The sequence below is a fragment of the Phalangium opilio genome, unplaced genomic scaffold, assembly GCF_054372755.1.
Source record: "Phalangium opilio isolate 3A_F unplaced genomic scaffold, DU_Popi_V2 ptg000002l_1, whole genome shotgun sequence".
NCBI classification, from domain to species: domain Eukaryota; kingdom Metazoa; phylum Arthropoda; class Arachnida; order Opiliones; family Phalangiidae; genus Phalangium; species Phalangium opilio.
The window spans coordinates 11,264,450-11,288,151 of NW_028324144.1; the positions used below are offsets into that span (position 1 = coordinate 11,264,450).

Genomic DNA, 23,702 nt, shown 5'->3' on the forward strand with positions numbered 1-23,702 from the left:
TGTCGTTCAGAACCTTCGAGGTTATTGTACGGAAGTATCATAATGGATTTTGGGTTAATATTCAATCTATCCCCGAATCTTGCACCGTCAAAGTAGCGCTTTGCTACCACCCAAACATTGGGAAAATAAAGCAGTCATTGGGTGGATTAACCCAACTTATTAAGGTATGATTTTAAGAAAAAATAAATCCAATCTAGTGTATTCATTCATTTAATTTCCAAGGTGGAGAAACTAGACCCGGCAGTAACCGAGGAAGAAGACCATCTTGCCACCATATTTTTAACCGCTTTTAGCCCAACTTCGCAACAGCCTATACCCACCACCGTATCTATTTTGGCTCCCGTATCATTACCAATGACGGAACCAAGAAGTACACCATTAACCTCGGCAGCAACGACTTCATCACTATCTCCGGCCATCCCGCCCCAGACCGTAACAGTAGACTTTCCCTCTAAAAAGGGAACTTCGCAACAGCCTATACCCACCACCGTATCTATTTTGGCTCCCGTATCGTCACCAATGACGGAACCAAGAAGTACACCATCAACCTCGGCAGCAACAACTTCATCACTATCTCCGGCCATCCCGCCCCAGACCGTAACAGTAGACGTTCCCTCTAAAAAGGGAAAAAAGAGATGTGCCACGTCAACAGAAAAGCAAGCAAAGAAAAAAACTTTGAAAAAAAATATTTATAACGATGATTTGGAAAAATTACTTGCGTTAGAGCAAATTTGCCAAAAAACTTTAGATGGCGAGTTCGATAATTTTGAGATGTAAACAAAACAATCAAACAAACAAACAAAAAAAGATCGATTATAATAAATAAAATTTCTTTAAACACACTGAAACAATGTTTTATCATAATTCCATAGGCATATTACTAAATAACAAGTTGGGAAAACCAAAATATTACCTCTCCGTGTCGAGAAGATTATATAACCAAGTTTCCGACACACAAAATTAAGCTGTAATATTCCACTCTTACCACCATTTAAAGCTCAATAGAAAGACAATGAGTTTATATTTCAATTTATATTTATTTATATTTATTTATATTAATATTTTCTTTTCATAACCATTTAAACTGAACCAAGTACAACGAACTTATCAATTATACTACAAACTCATTAATTGTGCAACATCAATAATTTAGTAACAATGGCATTAATTGCGCAACATCAATAATTTAGTAACAAAGTAATACATTCAACAACAAAATTTAATATCATGGCTTCAGATGTTAAAGAAGCCAATAATGAAGCCCTGGCGAAAATTGTTGCTTCCTGTAAGTTCTGTTCTCTAGAGGAATGAATGTTGGTACTTAAAAAAATAGGGATTTCCAACCCAATATTAACTGAATAAAGATACTTTCATATCGTAAAAGGACGTCACAAGTAATTTACTGCAATAGTGGATCTATCATGAAAATATCCCTGGATTGGCACACATTCCTGGAGACAAAATGCCATTTAGATTTTACACTCGCACCAATGTTACTAGGTTTAGATAATTTCCTCTCTCACAATCTTTTGAGAAATGGCTGTGAACGTGACTTTATACCATACATCCAGTGACTTTGCCCGAAGCTCGGTTTTTGGCCAAGACTTACTAAACGGGATCGTTTGGGAAATGGCTGTGAACGTCACTTTATACCATACATCCAGTGACTTTGCCCGATGCTCGGTTTTTGGCCAAGACTTACTAAACGGGATCGTTTGGGAAATGGCTGTGAACGTCACTTTATACCATACATCCAGTGACTTTGCCCGATGCTCGGTTTTTGACCAAGACTTACTAAACGGGATCGTTTGGGAAATGGCAGCGAACGTCATTTTTGGAACAGATTTGAATTTATGCCACACATCCAGTGACTCACCCGATGCTCGATTTTTGGCCAAGACTTACTAAACGGGATCGTTTGGGAAATGGCTGTGAACGTCACTTTATACCATACATCCAGTGACTTTGCCCGATGCTCGGTTTTTGGCCAAGACTTACTAAACGGGATCGTTTGGGAAATGGCTGTGAACGTCACTTTATACCATACATCCAGTGACTTTGCCCGATGCTCGGTTTTTGGCCAAGACTTACTAAACGGGATCGTTTGGGAAATGGCTGTGAACGTCACTTTATACTATACATCCAGTGACTTTGCCCGAAGCTCGGTTTTTGACCAAGACTTTCTAAACGGGATCGTTTGGGAAATGGTTGTGAACGTAATTTTTGTCGCACATCGACTAAAGCAGTAAATTATTTTCAATTAAACGCAATTTATCAATTTTGAATCCACTATCAGTCGCCTAGAAATCCTCAATTAGTTCAAATTCCTGACATTAACATACATCTAGACAACAGAACTTGATGGACAACAACAACGTTCATTGATACAGAAATCCCAGTAGCTAGAGCGCCATGAAACCAAATGAGACCTGAAAACAATTGAATAGCAACTTTACATAACCACCCATGGCCCCCACAACAAAAAGTAACAATCGGGAGTGTTCACCCTCTTAATTACGTAACAAACTGCTTTAACCCCCTGTTTAGTAGTATTTTGAGACAAAAAATTTCCTGGTCTATTTCTCTCTAAATCATAAGAAATAAGTCGACATTTTAGTGGAAATTCTAATAAGAAATGTCTTCCATAATAAATATATACTATCTAAAAGGTTTTTAGGTCAAATTATGATTTGTTACGTAACATTGCCTGGACCCCCCCCCCTCCTCCAATCCTTTTCATGACACGTAATTCGTGAACAGCCCCAAAACTATTTATTCCACACAGGAATATTGCAATTTGAATCAAGGATCGTCCTTGTTTGAATTAACACAGAATTCCTTATTCCACACAGGAATATTGCAATTTGAATCAAGGATCGTCCTTGTTTGAATTAACACAGAATTCCTTATTCCACACAGGAATATTGCAATTTGAATCAAGGATCGTCCCTGTTTGAATTAACACAGAATTCCTTATTCCACACAGGAATATTGCAATTTGAATCAAGGATCGTCCTTGTTTGAATTAACACAGAATACCTTATTCCACACAGGAATATTGCAATTTGAATCAAGGATCGTCCTTGTTTGAATTAACACAGAATTCCTTATTCCACACAGGAATATTGCAATTTGAATCAAGGATCGTCCTTGTTTGAATTAACACAGAATACCTTATTCCACACAGGAATATTGCAATTTGAATCAAGGATCGTCCTTGTTTGAATTAACACAGAATTCCTTATTCCACACCGGAATATTGCAATTTGAATCAAGGATCGTCCTTGTTTGAATTAGCAAGTCGGCTAATGGAACCCCAGAGTTAAAGGGCGTTTTTGCAAGCCATTTAGCAAGTTGGCTAATGGAACCCCAGAGTTAAAGGGCGTTTTTGCAAGCCATTTAGCAAGTTGGCTAATGGAACCCCAGAGTTAAAGGGCGTTTTTGCAAGCCATTTAGCAAGTTGGCTAATGGAACCCCAGAGTTAAAGGGCGTTTTTGCAAGCCATTTAGCAAGTTGGCTAATGGAACCCCAGAGTTAAAGGGCGTTTTTGCAAGCCATTTAGCAAGTTGGCTAATGGAACCCCAGAGTTAAAGGGCGTTTTTGCAAGCCATTTAGCAAGTTGGCTAATGGAACCCCAGAGTTAAAGGGCGTTTTTGCAAGCCATTTAGCAAGTTGGCTAATGGAACCCCAGAGTTAAAGGGCGTTTTTGCAAGCCATTTAGCAAGTAGGCTAATGGAACCCCAGAGTTAAAGGGCGTTTTTGCGAGCCATTTAGCAAGTTGGCTAATGGAACCCCAGAGTTAAAGGGCGTTTTTGCGAGCCATTTAGCAAGTTGGCTAATGGAACCCCAGAGTTAAAGGGCTTTTTTGCAAGCCATTTAGTAAGTTGGCTAATGGAACCCCAGAGTTAAAGGGCGTTTTTGCGAGCCATTTAGCAAGTTGGCTAATGGAACCCCAGAGGTAAAGGGCGTTTTTGCGTGCCATTTAGCAAGTTGGCTAATGGAACCCCAGATTCAAAGGGCGTTTTTGCAAGCCATGTACGTAGTTTTATACAGGCATGACGTGTAATCGAGTAGTGGCGGTAGAGAGGGGAGTAGACTATGTATTTCCCCTTTGGTCGCGCTCTTGTGAGAGCCCAGTAGGCGGACTAAGAGATAGAAGGGTATGACGTTTCATCTTACCCTACCGCCACCGCTCGAATTAATTAATTACAGGCTAAGACCCTCCCGGGTAAGCCAAGTAGATACAGCCACCCTCTCCACCCACTTTTATCTACTACTGGTTTTACTATGAATAGCCGGTTGATAAACATATCTTTAGACACCAAGATTTGCCAGCTTTAAACTTCTTTTTTTTTTCGACAAAACATATTTCTTTGTGATAAGAATAATAGTTTTCTCTATAAAAGGCTTAGTATCGGTCTATAAAGCTCTGTTTTCAAAGCATAAATATAATTAGCAATGATAATCTGTTGAGTATTTTCACTTGAGACGAGGTAACAATGCTAGGAATTCCATCAACTATTAATTAACAAAGCTAGGACAACGGACACCCCTATTCCTTTTTAACAAAACATATTCCTTTATGATACGAGTAGTAAGTTTCTCTGTAACAGGCCTCGAATCTGTCTCGGAATAGTTTGTTTCCGAACGCTAAATCTAACTGGCAATGATAGTCAGTTGAAATTTTTTCTTCAAGACCCGGCAGAAGAGACATGTTAAAAGAATCAAAGAACATTTTCAGGGCCGTTTTACTTTTTAAAAAATTTATATTAAAATCTCCAACTACAACTGTCGGAACAGAGGCATCGTATCTAATATCGAATAAAGGATTAAAATCCTCAAAAACTGATCTCAAACTCGCTCCAGGCGATTTGTACAACAAAACAACAGTCATCGGTTCATTTTCAATGGAAACATCCAACCAGCAACGTTCCACATGCGAATTTCTGAAAGGTCTATCGGTTCGTAAAACCCTATTATTCAAATCGTTAACTACATTTTCTGGTGTATCTTTTAAATAAATGGAAGAACCAAATGCAATTCTACGTGCCGTTGTTGGCAGATAAATACCACCCACTTCCCTAAAGGATGGCACACTAAAATCATCGGTATCTTTCTTCCACGTTTCAACAAAGCATAATAACTGGGCATTTCTTATTACGGTGTCTGCTAAAATATCTTCCAAATGTGCGTTTAACGACTGCACATTGTGAACATAAATATAAACCGGTTCGTAATCTTTTAAGTTCCAATTCAACTTGTTTGTTTTTAGGCGCATTTGGAACTTGAAATTTACCCTCAATATACAAACCAGAAGCGTTTCTCGCTCTACTACAAGCAACGTATAAATGAGCTCTCTCTAATTTCTTTCTTTGATTACAATGCACTACTACAGACGAATACGTATCACCTTGACTCTTGTGTATCGTAATAGCCTCAGAAATGACCAAAGGAAACTGTTTCCTAGAGACCGAAACATTATTTTGCCTCCATTTTCTACTGAATGCCTTAGTAACTTTCTCGACAGGAGTCCAAATCCTGTTAAAGTTATTCTGCTCGTATAACCCATGACTCTTTTGTCTCAACAACTTTCCAACATTAGCATCAGCAAACTCAATCCATACCCTAAACGGAATTTGTTCACCCAGCCTATTTTTGCCGTACTCTATTTTTCTTAACCAACCTGTTGCCCCATTTGTAAGTCCGTCAGACGTATCAACATTGTTAGTCATCATGTATCTGGCGCCACAAGCGAGCGTTAATTCTTTAGGCAGACCATACGTATCAGACGTTGCCAACGTTTGAACTTGAGAAAGAATGTTATTTCTAACTTCGCTAGTAAGATCACCATTTACAACATCTACTGAAACGGAAATAGACTTTTCCGTATTCATGTTTAAAAGCATCTCTTCGTTAAATTGGTTCACTTCAACGTTAGTAGGGAAAAGATGTATCGCTTCTTTTGGCGGTACACGCTCTCTATTCACTTCTAAACTTACAAAAAAGTCAATATCATCCTGATTCATACTTCCCACAGCCATTCTGTTCAAAGCTTCCGCAAATCTTTTGTCATCTTTTTGCCTCATAATTTCTTCAAGCTCTGCAAATTGGAATTCTTCCCATATTGGGTTACCAATTAACGCCGCATAGGGATTGTCAGTATCACTTTGACCTTGAAAAGCGAAATGATCGCGCACTGGTCTAAGTTGGTTAAAATCTCCAACTAACAGTACAGATACACCACCGAAATAATCTGGACAACCCATTATCTCTTGCAATCTCGCGTTAACTCGGTTAAAAACCTTGGCTCCAACCATTGATATTTCGTCAATAATTACCAATTTCACTTGACCATACATCAATCTACAATTGTGAAGAGTTTCACTTTCTAGCCTGGAAATATTCCCGGCAAATTGACTAACCGGTAGACAAAAGGTACTATGCAAAGTAGCGCCACCTATATTAAAGGCAGCCTTGCCCGTAGGTGCGCATCGCAAAACTTTAACTTCCGAGGGATTAGACCCTGGCTGCTTATTGTAAAATCTAGTAACAGCTTCAAATATGGCACTTATCAAAACGCTTTTTCCAACACCAGCGCCACCGGTAACAAATAGCCGTAAAGGCGTTTCCTTGCATTTTAAATGATGCAGAACTTCATAAAATATTTCTTTCTGTTTCACATTCAACATTCTAACAAGTACATTGTACTCAGAATCATTGACTAACGTCACTGACGGAGCAATAGTTCTTTCGCCATTACCATCAAGAATATCACGGGTAATATTTCCTATAGACTCCTGAACCGTATTAATTAGAAATTCAGAATCTTCAACAATTAAAGATCTATCTATTTCATTTCGATGTTCCAATTCAGGCTGAATATTAGTAAGATCAGCTTCAATAGCTTCACTTTCGAAATCTCGGACAGCCTGTTCAATGGCCGCTTCGTCAATTTCGTTATGAAATTCTTTTCTACATTTCTTTATAATCTCAAGTTTAAGTTCATACTCTGATTTCAGATCCTTTGTCAAAATGTCCCTACTCTCATCGCGCCAAGGCGAGAACAACATTATTTGCTCACGATAATACTGTTCGGGTTCTTTCACTAAATTGAATCTCCGATACCGCATAATTTTAGATTGACCACGTTTTCTAATAAAACCTGAATCATTTTTCAGTTTCAACCATTTACCACATTCAACTTCAAGGTTTTCACTGTCATCAATATGACTTTGGGTTTTCGCAACTCTACGACTTTTGGAAAACTCGTACCACGTCGCAAATTGAGCTAACGTTACTGCCTCTAAATCATCTGGCCTTTGAACATAATGGTCCAACATTCCAGAAGCGAAAACGTCCATACTATCTTCTGACAACTGTTCAAGCTCACTTTTGCTTTTGAGAATATGGACTCGATTTTCGGGCAAATTTGTATTAACGTAAATACAGGCTCGACTACATCTAGAGACTGGAATTTGTAAAACACTATATGCTGCTTCTTGCGCGCTTACCTCATGCGCATTCAAAAACTGATTTGCTATCACTTTCAACTTTTGCTTTACCGTACATTTATCTGACTGTGCTCGTTTAGCAGCTTCACGCAAAAGCATTGACATGCCACGCTGAGATTTTCCTATATAAGACACAATATACATAACCAGAGCGTAAGGATCAAGTACAAACTGAATGTCCATATTCGCTTGCCAAAGGCGCAAAGTGCGCGGGTTGTACGGATTAACCCTAGTATCTTTAGGGTGTCTTTTCAATAAAACAACTTTCTTTTTTATGTCATACGTAACTGCCTTAATATACTCCTCTTCACTCATTCGCAACTTTGCCAACAACTCCTCGAAACTATCTACCCAAAATTCCTTTTCTTTCGATTGCAAAAGTTCATTCAATTTTTTAGAATTCCTCTTACATTTCAGTTCTTCGTCAAGAGTACCGGGTTCTCTTAAACTCGGATCATAAACAATAGTTCTAGGCATGGGAGGAAATGGAATTCCAAAACGACAAACTGAACTGTTATTTACCTTTTTCTTACACGTTGTCGTATGCTTGTGCATTTGCAAAGACGTTAACAAATCCCCATTATCATCGTTCAATTTGCCAGCGCAAGAAATAACTTTATCAATAAAGTCCTCTACCTCTTTAACATTCGACAAATCATCTTTGAGCTTAGGGGCATCTTTAATCCATATCAACCCATGTTGATGGGGAGACCCCCTTTGCTGTATTTCAACTCTAAAGTAATAATCTTCAATAACACCAAGGGGACCTAGTTTTTGCAAAGCTTTAAGCAGAGCCCGAAAACGGTGGTCAAAATATCTAGCACAAGTAACAGGATCATTCTGAATCAACTTGGCCTTTTCCGAAAAACTTAAATTCCTAATTTCATTATCCGCTAAGCGTTCTTGACCTAAGGTCACTCTCAGTATGTTCAAAAGCTCAGGCCATTTGCCTTCCGCAGCTGAAAACGTTATAAAAAAGGTAGCCGTACCAAGCTGCCTAATCATAGCCATTAACCAGGGTTGGCAAAAATTGAGTTTTTTTTAAAAAAAACAAAAGTTGTGTTTTTTATTGTTTAAAACACGATTTGTTGTTTTAAACTGTTTTTTAAAGAAGTAGAAAAAAACAGTAAAAAACACAAAAAAAAACCTAGTTTTAAACATGTTTAAAATCACTCTTGCAGATCTAATAGTCAAATATATTATACATCGCGGCTCTCCATTTAAGCCACTACTCCCGCTAGCGCAGGGCGCTTATTTTCACAGCCTGCTTGATTAAACAAAATGGTCTTGGTTTGGACCAAGACAGAAAAAACAAACGATGAGAGTGACGTTTGTCAATTGACTGAAGATCCGACATTGCGATTTTTCTTTATTTATATTAATTTATTCCTTAATCACAATTTAATTCAATCAACTTATTTAATTGTTAATCGATTTATTCCCTCCAAATTAATTGAAAAATAACATATTTGAGCTTTTTCAAGAACAAATTAGATTTTCCGAAATTATTTTGTGATATTAATTATTTTGAAGGGAGTGCGTGTTAAGCGACCAATACAGAATATGTGAAATATTCTACTGACTGTTTAAAAAGAGCAAGAGCTCCTTAAATTTAGAATTTCAAGGTGTAAGAAATTGTCCGTGTGGAATTAGAACCAGGGACCACTTGAACCCAAAGCGAGTATCATACAGCTTGACCAACAGACCACGAAAACGTATTGAGAAAAAAAACACGATAAGACGAAATCAAGAGCTCCTAAAATTTAGAATTTGAAGGTGTAAGAAAGGGTCCTTGCCAGGGTTGGCAAAAATGTGGTAAAAAAGTTGTGTTTTTATTGTTTAAAACACGATTTAAAATTAGATTTTCCGGAAACATTTTATCATGAAATTAATTATTTAAAAGGGGTACGTGTTGAGGGATCTATTTTGAATATTTGAAATGTTCTACTGACTGTTTAAAAAGAGCAAGAGATCTTTTCAAAACGAAAATGTAATTTTTAATAGCGCATACAAAATGAGGGTGATGGGTAAAATTGTTCATTTAACCCCAAATGTCCAAATGCTTGATTTCTTTTGTGGCCACTATTAAAGAATTTTCGCTTCCATACTGCAGAGTTTCTTGGTCAGAACTCATACATTTGAAACTTCACCACCGCTTTCTACTTTGTAGGCGCTTCATGTTTTCCGTTTACGCATTAAGCGTATTAATTTTAGCACTGTCAAGGGCCTGGCTTTAAATATTACGCGTAATCACCTTAGAACAGTAAAATGTACCAACAGTGTAGAAAAACGTTGTTCCTTTACCATAGGTAGACGACAAAATAAGTTATTCTTAATCAAATTATTTAATATCAGTCTTCAATACAGATTGGTAACGGATAAATCAACTGGAAGGGTTTCCAAACAATTAAACACTCATATGAAACAGTCAAATTATTGCAAGGTTTTGACTGAAGCTTATTATTTCTATTATTATTCTATTATTTACGCTCATTTTCAAACAAAACGAGTTTAAAATATTCGAAATTCCTCACCATAAAAAACATGTTTTAAACTGTTTGTTTAAAACGTTTTAAACAAATTAATGTTTTTTTTTCATGGCTGTTTAAAACAAGTTTTAAACCAAAGTTTAAAACAATTTGTTTAAAACTTGCCAACCCTGCCATTAACTCTTTCTGCCTATGCTGCCAATATGAAGGCGAGGACTGCAAATTTTCTAATACTCTAAAACCATCATCCTGCTTAACAATTGAATCGAGTGCACCAGCAGACGATAAAAACCCAGCAGTGTAATTAGAACCATCTTTTCTCTTGGTTTTTCTCATACACACTTGTATAGATTCACTAACTTTCATTGTTTCCAACTTAACAAAAGCGTAAAACAATTTTGAGACATTCTTGGCACAACGTCGATCAACATTACGAAACTCCCACTTGGCAATATCCCCAAACCTGCCTTTCACCTTAAGGTTTCTCTTCTGACCGACATAAATACTGGGGAATGACAATTCCTCAGCGTCCTCGTCATAGAGCAAAGACATTGGCGTTTGACCTTCACCAGGAGCAAACTTAACATGCATGGTGTTAGTCGGAAGGAAATCGGACAATGACACTAACAACGTGTCTTGATTCCCAACTGGTAATAAATTAACTTCGTTAGCTTCATTGACTTCATTCCACATATCATCGCTATCATTTTCGTTCGCTAAATTCACTGACCCTACTGGGTTTTCCCTTAATATATCATCTTGATTTAACTGACGGTCATTTTCGTCAACAATAAATTCAAGTTCTTCTGGAATTGGATCCAATATATCGACTCTTACAGATATTCCATGCTTAATATACAACGGTGTTTTCACCAAAACCTTAAGAGCTTCGTGCATTTTTTTAGGCCTAACAGTTTCATACAAATATGGTGTGTTATATTGCATTCTCCTCATAAACTCAATTTGAACAGTATCTGTTTCACGAGGTAACCGTGGTAACACTGACACTGTAGACTCGACATTTATAGGAACGTTGACCACGTTTCCCTTAATCCCCCTTTGTTGATCACAACCCAACCTTCTTATTTGCATAAAAGGTATTCGTGGTGAAATCATCCTTTCCTCCAAATTAGACAAATTAACTAGTTCTGACGGAACTTCAGGAAATTCAAATCCATTTTCTCTGGAAAACTTGGGGATTTCGTTCTTCTTGACAGCTTTATTACAAGCACTACATAAAAATACTTTGTCACCCAATTCACGACCGTGAATCCCAGGAACTGCCAAAAACACTCTAGACTGAACTAAGCTACCCGATGCTTTAAAAAAAAGATTTGAACACCCTTCACATGGCCACGTTGGACCTTCTTTTATGCTTTCAAAATACGTCTGCTCTATAAACACAGGATCTGTTCTTCTTTCTGCCACAGACAATCTATTCCTAGAACGTTCAGGGTTCCTAAACTCCACATTTGCACGACTGGCAGCCATACTCAACTGATTTCTAACACGTTCAGCTTCAACGTACTCTGCATCTTGGCGTTTACTAGCCATACCCAACTGATTTCTAACACGTTCAGCTTCAACGTACTCTGCATCTTGGCGTTTACTAGCCTTACTCAACTGATTTCTAACACGTTCAGCTTCAACGTACTCTGCATCTTGGCGTTTACTAGCCATACCCAACTGATTTCTAACACGTTCAGCTTCAACGTACTCTGCATCTTGGCGTTTACTAGCCTTACTCAACTAATTTCTAACACGTTCAGCTTCAACGTACTCTGCATCTTGGCGTTTACTAGCCATACCCAACTGATTTCTAACACGTTCAGCTTCAACGTACTCTGCATCTTGGCGTTTATTAGCCATACCCAACTGATTTCTAACACGTTCAGCTTCAACGTACTCTGCATCTTGGCGTTTACTAGCCTTACTCAACTGATTTCTAACACGTTCAGCTTCAACGTACTCTGCATCTTGGCGTTTACTAGCCATACCCAACTGATTTCTAACACGTTCAGCTTCAACGTACTCTGCATCTTGGCGTTTACTAGCCTTACTCAACTGATTTCTAACACGTTCAGCTTCAACGTACTCTGCATCTTGGCGTTTACTAGCCATACCCAACTGATTTCTAACACGTTCAGCTTCAACGTACTCTGCATCTTGGCGTTTACTAGCCTTACTCAACTGATTTCTAACACGTTCAGCTTCAACGTACTCTGCATCTTGGCGTTTACTAGCCATACCCAACTGATTTCTAACACGTTCAGCTTCAACGTACTCTGCATCTTGGCGTTTACTAGCCTTACTCATCTGGTCTTTTACTCGTTCGCTTGCTCTATACCACTCATCAAACCTTTTAACTCTCTTGGTAAGTATGCCAACCTGATTTTCCCTTTCACGATAAGCCTCATTCTCCCGCTTTTTCGCCATTGATCGCGCCTCCTTCATTCTATACTCTTCATTCTGCCTCAAAACTCTCATTCTCTCTAACGGATAAACATTACCATGAGACGTAGAAGGTACTTGTTCATCGTTCGCTACCATTACAGACCTATCTGAAATATTACTAACTAAATTCATCGCTTCGTCGGCAGTAATTAACGCTACGTTTTCAGCAACTTCACTTCGACTTCCGTCTAATACATTAACCTTCATTCTACTGTGGCCAACTGGCGGCGCAATAGAACCAACAAACAAATTAGGACTAGAAATACTAGAAACCGTACCTTCAACCTTACTACCATCGTGGCCAACTGACGGCGCAATAGAAGTAATGGGCAAACTAGTACAAGGACTAGACGTACTAGAACCTGTACATTCAACCTTAGCTTTTTTCTGAGCTGCTAAAACTCTTCTCCTTTCATTTTCTCTCTTCTTAAACTCAGGGTCTGATCTTTTTGCCCTCATCCTTTCCCGCGCTTTGCGCTTCCGCATTTCATCTTTACTCTCAACATTATCTTCCTCCATTTTACATACAAAAATCAAATACTCACAAAAAGAAGCGGCAAACACAACCACTTAATTTGACTTAATATCCAATTTCCAACAACAATAATATACCGGTAGTTTAATTGACAACCTACTAGCATCGAAATTCTCAATAAGAATGGCTGCCGCGGATAAAAAATGGCAATTTTCAACTAGGTGGGCGTTATCTCATTAGATTTGAAAAATATCATTTGTCTTTTTTACCAATTTGGATTTTTTTAAAGCAATCATAGCACCAAAAAATATTTTATATTCTTATTAAGAATAAAAAAGGTCTGTCCTCTCGTAATTTTTTAAGCTTTTATCATGATTACTCTATTTAACAGTAACAAGGAGTATAAACCCTTTAATGGAAGCAGTATTTTTTTTCCGAAACAATCTCGCTTATGTTTATCCTCTCTAGACTTCGCTAAAAACGTATTACTCCTACGTAAAATATTAATAGACAGGCAAGGATTGATACCATCAAATGTGGATGAGAGGGAAAGTATGACAATGGCCATAGAGCCTGTGTTGAAAAAAGCGGACATCAAAGTTTCGCCAATAACTATTTAGCCCACTAGTGACTGATGGACTTGCAAACTCGCGACTGAAAGTAGTTCAGACATTAATGCTCCTTGGTTTAACCATAGCCCACTTATTCACGCGCATCACGACGCAAGCTGCTCGCGCTATAGCTAAATTACCGAGATTTGTTTTTTGGGCTTCACTAACCTTACTAAAATCCATATTATACCTTCAAATACCATTTAAAATATTACCAGCTACTCTGTCCTGACTACTAACACAAGTCGAGGAAATTCTAGCATACACAGTAGCAGACGGCAGTAACCACGTAACCGCGAATTAACACAAGACCTATTTTAAGGGAGTGAACAGGCCCAGTATAGCTACGCCAATAAAACGGTCAACTAAGGCGAAACTCAGACGACTCGCGACTTTTGGCCATTTTCATACTTTTCCTCTCATCCACTTTTGATACCATTAAAGAAGGAACGCAATATTATCCATATTTTCATTTCATATACAGAGAAAAGAAATTATTAGGTTTCTGAGAGGAGCTTCCCATTTTGGTTGTTGTTTTGAAAAATATATCGCAATGCACGGGCCTTGATGGATATAGGAGGCAATGAATGAAATATATCACAATGCACGGGCCTTGATAGATATTGGAGGCAATGAAGGAAATATATCGCATGCACGGGCCTAGGTAGATATAGGAGGCGATGATAATCTCTCTCTTTGCACGAGAGGTTTATCTTTAATATTTAAATAAATATAATTATTTTTAATTATTTTAATCTTCAATAATTAACATTAATAATAGTTAAATCGTTTAAAATAAAGTTATACCTATTATCATCTCAAACTTTGCTAATATTGACGTTTAAAGTGAAGGGTACCCCTCTTGCCCGCTTTCTTCAAATTTTGGGGTATATATACGATTCGATTCCATTATAATAGTAAGGAAAAAGCGCAATTGCGAAAACCTTTGGTGGCGATCCCACCTTAGGGAGGCTAGACGTTTCTCGTAACCCTAGCTGATCGCCGCGTATATCCTAAAACCAAACGATGATAATGGAGTAGAAGCCAATGATACAGATTGGTGTCTATGTGGAGTAGACGGAAGACCAGTGGATGGTGGTGTTTAGGAGCCAGTATGTACAGACTGGTGTCCAAGTGGGATGGACAAAGACCAGAAGATGGTGGTGTTTAGAAGCCAGTATGTACAGACTGGTGTCCAAGTGGAATGCACGAAGACCAAAAGATGGTGGTGATTAGAAGCCAGTATGTACAGACTGGTGTCCATGTGGGATGGACGAAGACTAAACATGGTGGTGTGAGAACTCAAGTAAAGAGTAGCCAACGGAGAGAAATACAATTTTCTAAATTTCTGTGACCTGTCAATTGGGAACACGTTTGCTCCGATACGCAAACTGCGAACGCGGTCACGTGGGTGTAACAACGGACAGACACACAGACACACACACACACAGACACACAGACACACACACAGACACGGCCGTTACAGAACCTCTCCTGGACTACGTCACACGGAGAGGTAAAAATAGTTCAGTTAGAAAATCTCTTTGTTACAAAGAAATTTTTAGATAATTGTCTAAAAGCTGGAATGGTTTTTTTTTTTCATTCATCTTCCCTATTTTTTAGTCTTTGATCAGGGTGTTTAAAGCTTTTCCAGTAACGTAGCAAGGAGCGTCTCTTTATCGCAGATCATATTTCACGACTACAGAGGGTGTCGAGTCTTTCACATATATAGAGAGGATTAGGGAGAGTAATGGGTATGAACTTTCATTACGTATATAAGATTGATTCAGACCTAACCAATTATCAGTCGCGACGAACAACCAGACAATATGTTTTCATGCCCTTTATGCTCGAGAGAATTTTCTTTCAAGTTTCTTTTAAATCGCCACGTTCGTGAACAACATGGAAAAACAAAATATGTCTGCCATGTCTGTAATAACAGTTTTGCCAGAAGGTACAGACTAATTCAGCATTCGCGCATTCATCGGAGTTGTCCAGTTTCCCCCACGCCCAACCAGGTGGATGACTTTCTTCAAAACCTCGAAGAAGTCGCGGTTCTCGAAGACGCCATCGTGAGTTCGCGATATACCCCGCAAACGACTGAAACGGATCCAGAATTAATAATTAAAAAAATAAAATCATCATTAATTAAATACTTGGAAAACCATTTAAGTAAGAAGCGGGGTATAAAGTGGAACATTTTTTTACGCGTGAGATACGTTCGCGAACTGAACGACGGATCGGAAGTCGAAGCATTACCCTATTTCCGAAGCCGAACTCAAACTTCCTTACTATCACATTTAATACCCAACCAAATAGACTCGTGTGTGAAACAAATGGTACAGGCGATGGAGGAATTTCAAGATATGGGCAGTGGATGGACCAGGATGTAGCTATGTTCTGTAAAGTTTGGTGTCAGCGGTTTATGTGGTACGCTACTGCCGTCGGGTAACAAACCAATGTGATTCACATCAACGGGTTGGAAATTATATGGTGACAATTTTAGATCACCCAAAAACGCACTTTGTTCGACCATCCCTATGACGACTCTATTCGGTTTCTGGCCATTAAATAAATGATCCTGCACGACGCTCATGTTGCCTTTTGGGATCGAAAACGAAGTAACTTCCGTGCGGGTAATTGGGTATTTCGCTCTCGACATTTGTAACACCTTCGCGTGTGCAAGCGGGATTTCAGGTATCAATTTGACTTTCCTCAAATATAACGATGCCGCTTTAATGTTCAGTTTACATTTTACGTCAGAATGCAAGCAAAATTCGGTATTGGGCTTTCCAAAAACAAATTTTAAATCCACCAAGTTCAAAAGGTAGCGAGGTTGTTGGCAAATGTCTAAATGAAGAGCACCAATCATATCTATAGTTCCTTTTTGGGCGAATTTAGCTCTCTTCAAGAATCCCTTGTTATTCGCAAAATCGTTGAACTTGCACGGCGTGTCGCGATAAAATAATGAGCTTGTTAAATGACTATTTTTAGCAGAGTCTCCAAACGTTAACATAGTTTGAATCATACTTTTGTACGGGTAATTTTGAGCGCAAGGGGTAACCGATTTCTCGTTTAAAAATAAATGCACTTCGGGAAAGAGACTATGCAAAAACAAATTAACTGGGGCTACATTATCCGCCGGAGTAGTAACTGTACCATCGGCGGCAATTACGGCTGCTTTCGGGTAAGATCCATCGTCCATTTTCACATCCACTTGAACATGAAGCAGAGTTTGGGACAAATCCGTGTAGGATTCGGAATTTCCACTAATGCAGAAAACTAAGTTTGAATTGTTGCTGATGCTGGAAATGGGAAAGTATTCGACCCATTCACCACTGATAATTCCCGTTTGCGTTAACGGGACTTGGAAAATATCCAATTCGGAATTGACGCAGCCACTAGAGTTAGGATGCATCAACGCCATATTCTTAGGCTTTAGGAAAATATATCAGAATAAGAACGACACGATGTTTTCCTCTTCTTAGCTTTAACCCGAGTGACTTTGCGATGCACCCTCCGCCTCTTTTTAATTCCGGATCCTGTCATCTCCCTAACCACATCCGCAGCTGACAATAAGGTTTCTTTGCCGGCGCTCTTCGATCTAGTCACTAGAGACTTTTTGATTGGAATACCACTAGCAACGTCCGTCACGACTTTCGCTCCGGTATCGAGAAATTTTCTTCCAAGAAACTGAGCACCACGTTTAAAAAGGGGCATGGCGCTCCGAAAGGCCGAAGCCAGTATGTTCCCTCTTTGCACAGGAACACCCCGATATACAGGCATGGATCCGAAACCAGCCTGGTTTAAATAGTAGTTCTCATAATCGCTTAGGGCTGAAATGTAATGGGGTCGTCCCATGATGTTTGTCATTCGCCGCTATTCACTGAACTGAAAGTTACCCCACCCAGCTCGTATTATTATAAGGTGAGCCAGGTCCTCCGCGGTCTGAAGTGTAGAGTAACGTTCACCTTCCCTCGTTCGAATTGTATAGGGTTTCCCAGTTCATCCATAACGTTAATTTCTATAGTTTGTATGTCGGAAGAAGCTACAGGCAGATAATGAGGTCGAGCAAATTCCACATCGACAGTTTCTCCGTCTTTTCCTTTCACGCTGATTATTCTCAAAAGAGGGACTTTACTATCCCCTACGATCGTATTTGTAACTACGTCAGAGTAAACAAACAGAGAATGTAATCCAGCATCCAAATCCACGATATAAGGTGCCATCATGGATTCCGTAATTACGTAATCTTCATTTGAGTCAAGCGTAAATCCCATCATAACCGCGATATCACCAGGTATATTTATCGTGTAATTATAGTCCATGAAAACGGATACGCGTTTTAAACTAGCAGTATACGTGAATTTGATTGTGCTTTCATTGAACAACAACATTCCGAGTAAATCTCGAATTGATAAGAAACTGCCTTTAGGAATAACAACTACCGTTTCCATAGTTTTAGCGTCAGTGGACCAAATTCTTATAGATCTTTCTCCCCTCACATTATTCCAGGTTCTTGGATAACTTATTTCCGTCAATCCAACTTCGTAAGGGCCGTTAAGTTTTACTACTTCTGGAAGATACGTCCTAAATTTACTCGTAGTATTGTTGGGAAAGTATTTTGTCGATGAATCGGATGGTAAAGTGATATAGAAACTCATTGTAAGTCAATTTCCTGCACCCAACTGTCAAATTGAGGTCCGTATCCACTCCAACGCACCAGCAATTCTACGGTATTATCAGCTTTCTTTCTCTTTTTCAGCACTTTTTCAATTTTGAACGCGCAAGTCTCGAGATCCTTTCCTACCTTTTGTACTTCCTCTTTGTAAAAAACACCTAAAATGGGTTCCGAATTTAACGCCTCCAGTTTATATACCGGTGGCTGTCTCGGTATTTGCTTAATTACTCGAAATAATTCTTCCGAAAAATTAGGGACGTATCCTTTCTCAAAAAGCCCTTTGTTTTTACTTATTCTGACAATGTCTCCGATTTCAAAATCGTACTTCACAGGGGGACTAAAGTCAATATCTCCGTATAAATGTTTCCAAATGATTTTGGAATTTTGAGGTGTTACTTCTATAGGTTTACATTTAATTGAACGATGGTAACTGTTATTATAAGCACTAACTAATCTGGGGAGCACATCAACGTACGTATAAGTATTTTTCGCAGTAAAGTATCGATACATCCTTGATTTAAACGATCTGATAAATCGCTCGACAATGCTGGCTTTCACTTCCGAGTTTGTCGAGAAAAACTCAATTCCTCGTGATTTTAACTCAGCTTGAACGGCTTTACACACAAACTCATTCCCATGGTCACTCTGTATTCGCCTTGGTTTCCTTTCACCATCCAGTATCTTTTTCAACGCCTTTACTATAGTATCTCCTTTCTTATCTTTCACCGGTTCAACGAAAGCGTATTTACTAAAAATATCTATACAAGCAAGTATATATCGATAGCCTTTGTTTTGTTTGGAAAGTTTCTGGAGGTCAATGAGGTCGGCTTGCCATTGATCGTCTATACCGTACGCTATTGTCTTATTTCTTTTATATCGCCACCTAGTATTTTTATGTAGAGTATAGGCGTCTTGCTTTTGTAAAAATTCCTCTACGTTTTTTAACGTCACTTTGAGACCCTTCTCTTTAGCTGAGCGATATAATCCCTGGATACCAACATAACCACCAGAGTCGGCTATGTCATAATAAATATTTTCTAGCTTATCCATAAATGGTACTATTTCCAGAAGTGTGTGTCGTATAGTACAAAATTAAGAAGTCGAAAACTTCGATTATTACGAAACATAATATAATTAAGACGCCGGTTAATATTTTTGGATTTTTTGAAAAGGATTGAAATAATCTGGACACGATACCTTCCGCTACAACTTCTGTACAACCATCCATTTTGAGATACGAAAGGGAAATAAACGCTCATAACTCGTGATAAACGTTTTATTTGTAAATACAATCAAATCGTCACCCATTGATTAAGTTTGGGTGGTGTCGCGTTAAACAATAATGATTTCAATACACGCGCTCTAGTAGGGTTTTTGATAAATTTTTTCGGTACATTGTTATTTTGCAATATTTCGTAGAAGCTTGCGTAGCCCGTTGGGTCGGTATTTGGTATGGTTTTTCTAACCGCATCGTAAATTAAATCGACTACGTTAGTTCCGGGCACCACCCTTCCCCCAATTTCCATTTCTCCAAGTTCGTTCCACGAAATATACCTCAATGTCCAAGTATACAACGATATCGCGTCAGGGAGCATGCTCGGTGGAATAGACGTTGCAATTTCTTCGTACCAGGTTTTTTTCACTGATTGATTGTGTTTTTCAACTGGTTTCCGATTAGATGCAATGTGTCGTTGCAAAGTTTGATTATATAAAGTTAATTTCTCCGATTCGCAAATACGAGGGTTGTCGAGAATAGTTTTCATTTCTTTATCCAAGGATGGTATGTCCGATTCGAGAGCGACATCTTCGGTATTAGTATTTTTCATTCGACGTAAAGCGTCTTCGGACACCAAAATCATCTTCCGAGCCATTTATTTATTTATGGCACGATTTATGGCAGAGCCAGCAACTGAACTAATGATTGAGAGTAACGGTGCTAACAAAATTGGAAGAAAACCTCCTTTCTGAACTAGAATCTGTTTTCTCTTAGCAAAAGGAATTTTTCTACAAAGTTTATGCAACACATTACGGTGTTTCTTCAATTGTATCTTTTGCCCGTCTGTTAGTTGAATGTTACCGCGTAGTACATTTATACAACATTCGACTAAGGCTAATATAGCGTCACGATTCGATAGTTTGATGATAGCCTTCCTCTGTTTCGCGTTACAAGTGCTCAAAATTTTTAAAAAATTCAAGTTTTGATGTTGATATAGTCATTTTATTTCGGTACAAAAATAGCGGCTTCTTCCCCCGGTATGATTCCCGTTCGCAGTCGATATTCATCTGCAGTGTTTGGCTTCAGGTCGATGAATAAATAACCGTATGGTTTCGCCACGGCTTGACGAAATGCATCGACAACAAACTTGGTATTAGAAGGGGAAATTTGTTTAGCGATATTTAAGACACTGGAGACGTCTCTAGCCGAACGAAAAATTACGAGGTATTGGGAATTTAAATTGAGGGTCCTAACTTCTTTCCCGTGATAAAACAAATTTTGCATTAAAATGAGCACCGAAGTGTTACGGTGATGGGAACCTCTTATAAATAAGTTAGTGACGTCTTTGTTATTAGCTATTTCGCATAATAGATCGTCGAGGATTATAAAATTTCTAACCTCGGGATTCAAATTGCTCGGGTCTAATAAACCCTCGTGAAACTCAACGTTAGGATTATTTTCCAACACGGAATTAAATAATTTCTCTTGATGCTCTGTATAACACCAAACTATTCTTTGGGGAGGTGGGGAAATGCAGGACGCATTATGCTTAATTAATTTCGCAATGAAATGTGACTTGCCACATTGCGTGGGACCTGAGACAAGCCCAGTGAATGGATGCTTCATAACTGGGTCCATGATTTTAAATGAGCTACGATATAGAGAATTGAGACTTTAATACCAATTATTTATTGTTTAAAAATCTTCAGTTTTATACAACATCTTTTTAGCGTTTCATACAATGAAAGACATAATCGCTTCGCGAATATCCTCATTTAAAAAGGTGTCAATTTTATGTGTAATTTCGGAATAACTAATAGTATCCATCGCGTCTACAAAATACGTGTCTAAACGGGTGTTCCAATCAATCATCAGACAATCGTGTTGTTTTTGTGAGGGATGATCAATTTTACAACCATTGCATTGCTTATTCACGTATTCAGTAATATGGTCCAGTACGTCTCGTTTGATATTTTTGAAGACCCGTTTCACTTCGTTGTGATACGCTATGACTTCGTCGTATTTGTCCATCAAGGTCTTCCAAGGGTATTGCGATATGGTAAAACCCCTTTTGGTTAGGTACTGCTTTCCATAATTCGTCCCAGTTCCGAGGATGATTTCTCTCACGTCCACTACTCTCCGATTTTGGAAAATGCTCAGCTGGACTCGTCTTGTTTCCGATCCTTCGAAGAAAAACGAAGAATTTTCAATGGAATCGCTTTCCAAAAAGGAAGATATTTGATCGTTCTTGTCCCGAAGTTGTTTGAAATGACTTTCTGTTAAAGCGATGCCCACACTTCCATCCAAAGTTCCGATAAAAATGTTACAATCTGGAGTAACCGTTACCCCTTTGGTGGTAGAAATAGGGAAAGTCTTGAGAGGATTCCTATAAGTTTCGAAAATATCTTGTAAATACTGTAAAATATCAAGGTATAGACTACCATACTTACATCATATTATTATGTAAATTCTGAGGTGTAAGAGACTCGCAGAAGGTAATTCAGAATGATGTTTAAAATGTAAAAATTCAGCTTTATATAGTAAATTTTCCTCGAAAATTTTGTTGAACTTTGTACCTTTCTCTCTGAAAGATATTCCTCTTTTGCTTCATTATATAGACATACTCTACTGTACCCTATATCTTCTTTGAAAACTGTACCTTAATAATACTATAATCCATATACCTATGGTAATATTCCATAGGGTATATCCCTCATCCATGGCTCATGTTTCTTCTATCACCCTGTACCCAGCTTTCCCCATCTCTTATATCCAACCGAACGCGATTTGTTCAAAGACCGTCAAAATTTAGCTTAATTTTCTTCTCTCCTATACTCCGATTTATCGAATTAAAAAAAACACCACCGCCGCAGACAACTGTCTCGTATGGGTGAAAGGCACGCATAAACAATTTATGAAATTCCAAACCTCGAGTTCTCTCATCGTAACGAAACTAGAGCTCGCTCTCCCCTTGCCTTCCAAGAGAGACGATTCAGACAAATCGAGTCGAAATTATACACTCAATGTTATTACTAACCCGTCTCGCTCTTTTCTCATTTTACCGTGAAACTTACGTACTCTCCGCGCCGTCCAAGGTGCACAAAACAGCCGCTTCGGAAACATTCGAGACCGTCCAATTTTCATACCCAATACCGTGAAACTTACGTACTCTCCGTGCCGCCCAAGGTGCACTAAAAAGCCGCATCGGAAAAATTCGAGACCGTCGAATTTTCATACCCAATGTTAATTTTCCCATAGGGTATCATACCCCATGTTATCTCTATGGCAATCCCGTTCTCTCATTTATATACTACTTGTGTGTGTCTGTCTGTTGTTATACCCACGTGACCGCGTTCGCAGTTTGCAAATCGGAGCAAACGTGTTCTCAATTTCCGGAAATTTCGAAAATTGTATTACACTTACAGGCTATTACTCCATTGCCTGTCTAACATCACCAGCCTCTGTCTTTGTCCATCCCACATGGACACCAGTCTGTACACACTGGCTTCTAATCACAATCGTCTGCTGCTCTTTGTCCATCCCACATGGACACCAGTCTGTACACACTGGCTTCTAGTCCCCACCCTCTTGTGGTCTTTGTCCATCCCACATGGACACCAGTCTGTACACACTGGCTTCTAATCACCACCGTCATCTGCTCTTTGTCCATCGCACATGGACACCAGTCTGTACACCAGGCTTCTAACACCACCATCTTCTGGTCTTTGTTTTTGTCCATCCCACATGGACACCAGTCTGTACACCTGGCTTCTAACACCACCATCTTCTGGTCTTTGTTTTTGTCCATCCCACATGGACACCAGTCTGTACACCTGGCTTCTACTCCATCATCATCGTTAAGGTTAAGACATACGCGGCGATCGGCCAGGGTTACGAGAAACGTCCGGCCTCCCTAAGGTGGGGCTTCCACCAGAGGTTCACGCAATTGCGCTGTTCTTATCCATAGCTGCGATTCGACACCCTTATATACTACCTATTTGAGTAAGGCGACGCAACCGGCGTATGCTTCATTTCAAACGCCAATATTAGTCAAGTCTCTCAAGAATGTTTAATTATTCTTTTTCAAAACGATGTAACGCTCAATAAGGCGAACAACTATCGAAGAAAATATTTAATATTAATTATATTTATTTTAATATTTAAGATAATCATGTCTCTAAACTCAAAATTAATACGGAAAGGGTAAAACAGTAGTCTATGTGTTTGTCTATATGTGTCCGTCCGTTGTTACACTAGTGCGCTGC

At 38.8% G+C, this 23,702-nt stretch overlaps 1 protein-coding gene across 1 annotated transcript; it reads right to left on the minus strand.

The window, feature by feature from the left end:
• Positions 1-15,899: 15,899 nt before the first annotated feature.
• On the minus strand, positions 15,900-16,967 carry LOC149719766 (uncharacterized protein F54H12.2-like). Its single transcript, XM_089861766.1, has one exon. It carries the CDS (start codon positions 16,965-16,967, stop codon positions 15,900-15,902), a length of 1,068 nt encoding a protein of 355 aa, XP_089717892.1.
• Positions 16,968-23,702: the final 6,735 nt, after the last annotated feature.

What these genes read in the sequence shown, in the direction of transcription:
- LOC149719766 (XM_089861766.1), bottom strand. Translation starts at nt 16,967, where the DNA reads ATGGCGTTGATGCATCCTAACTCTAGTGGCTGCGTCAATTCCGAATTG.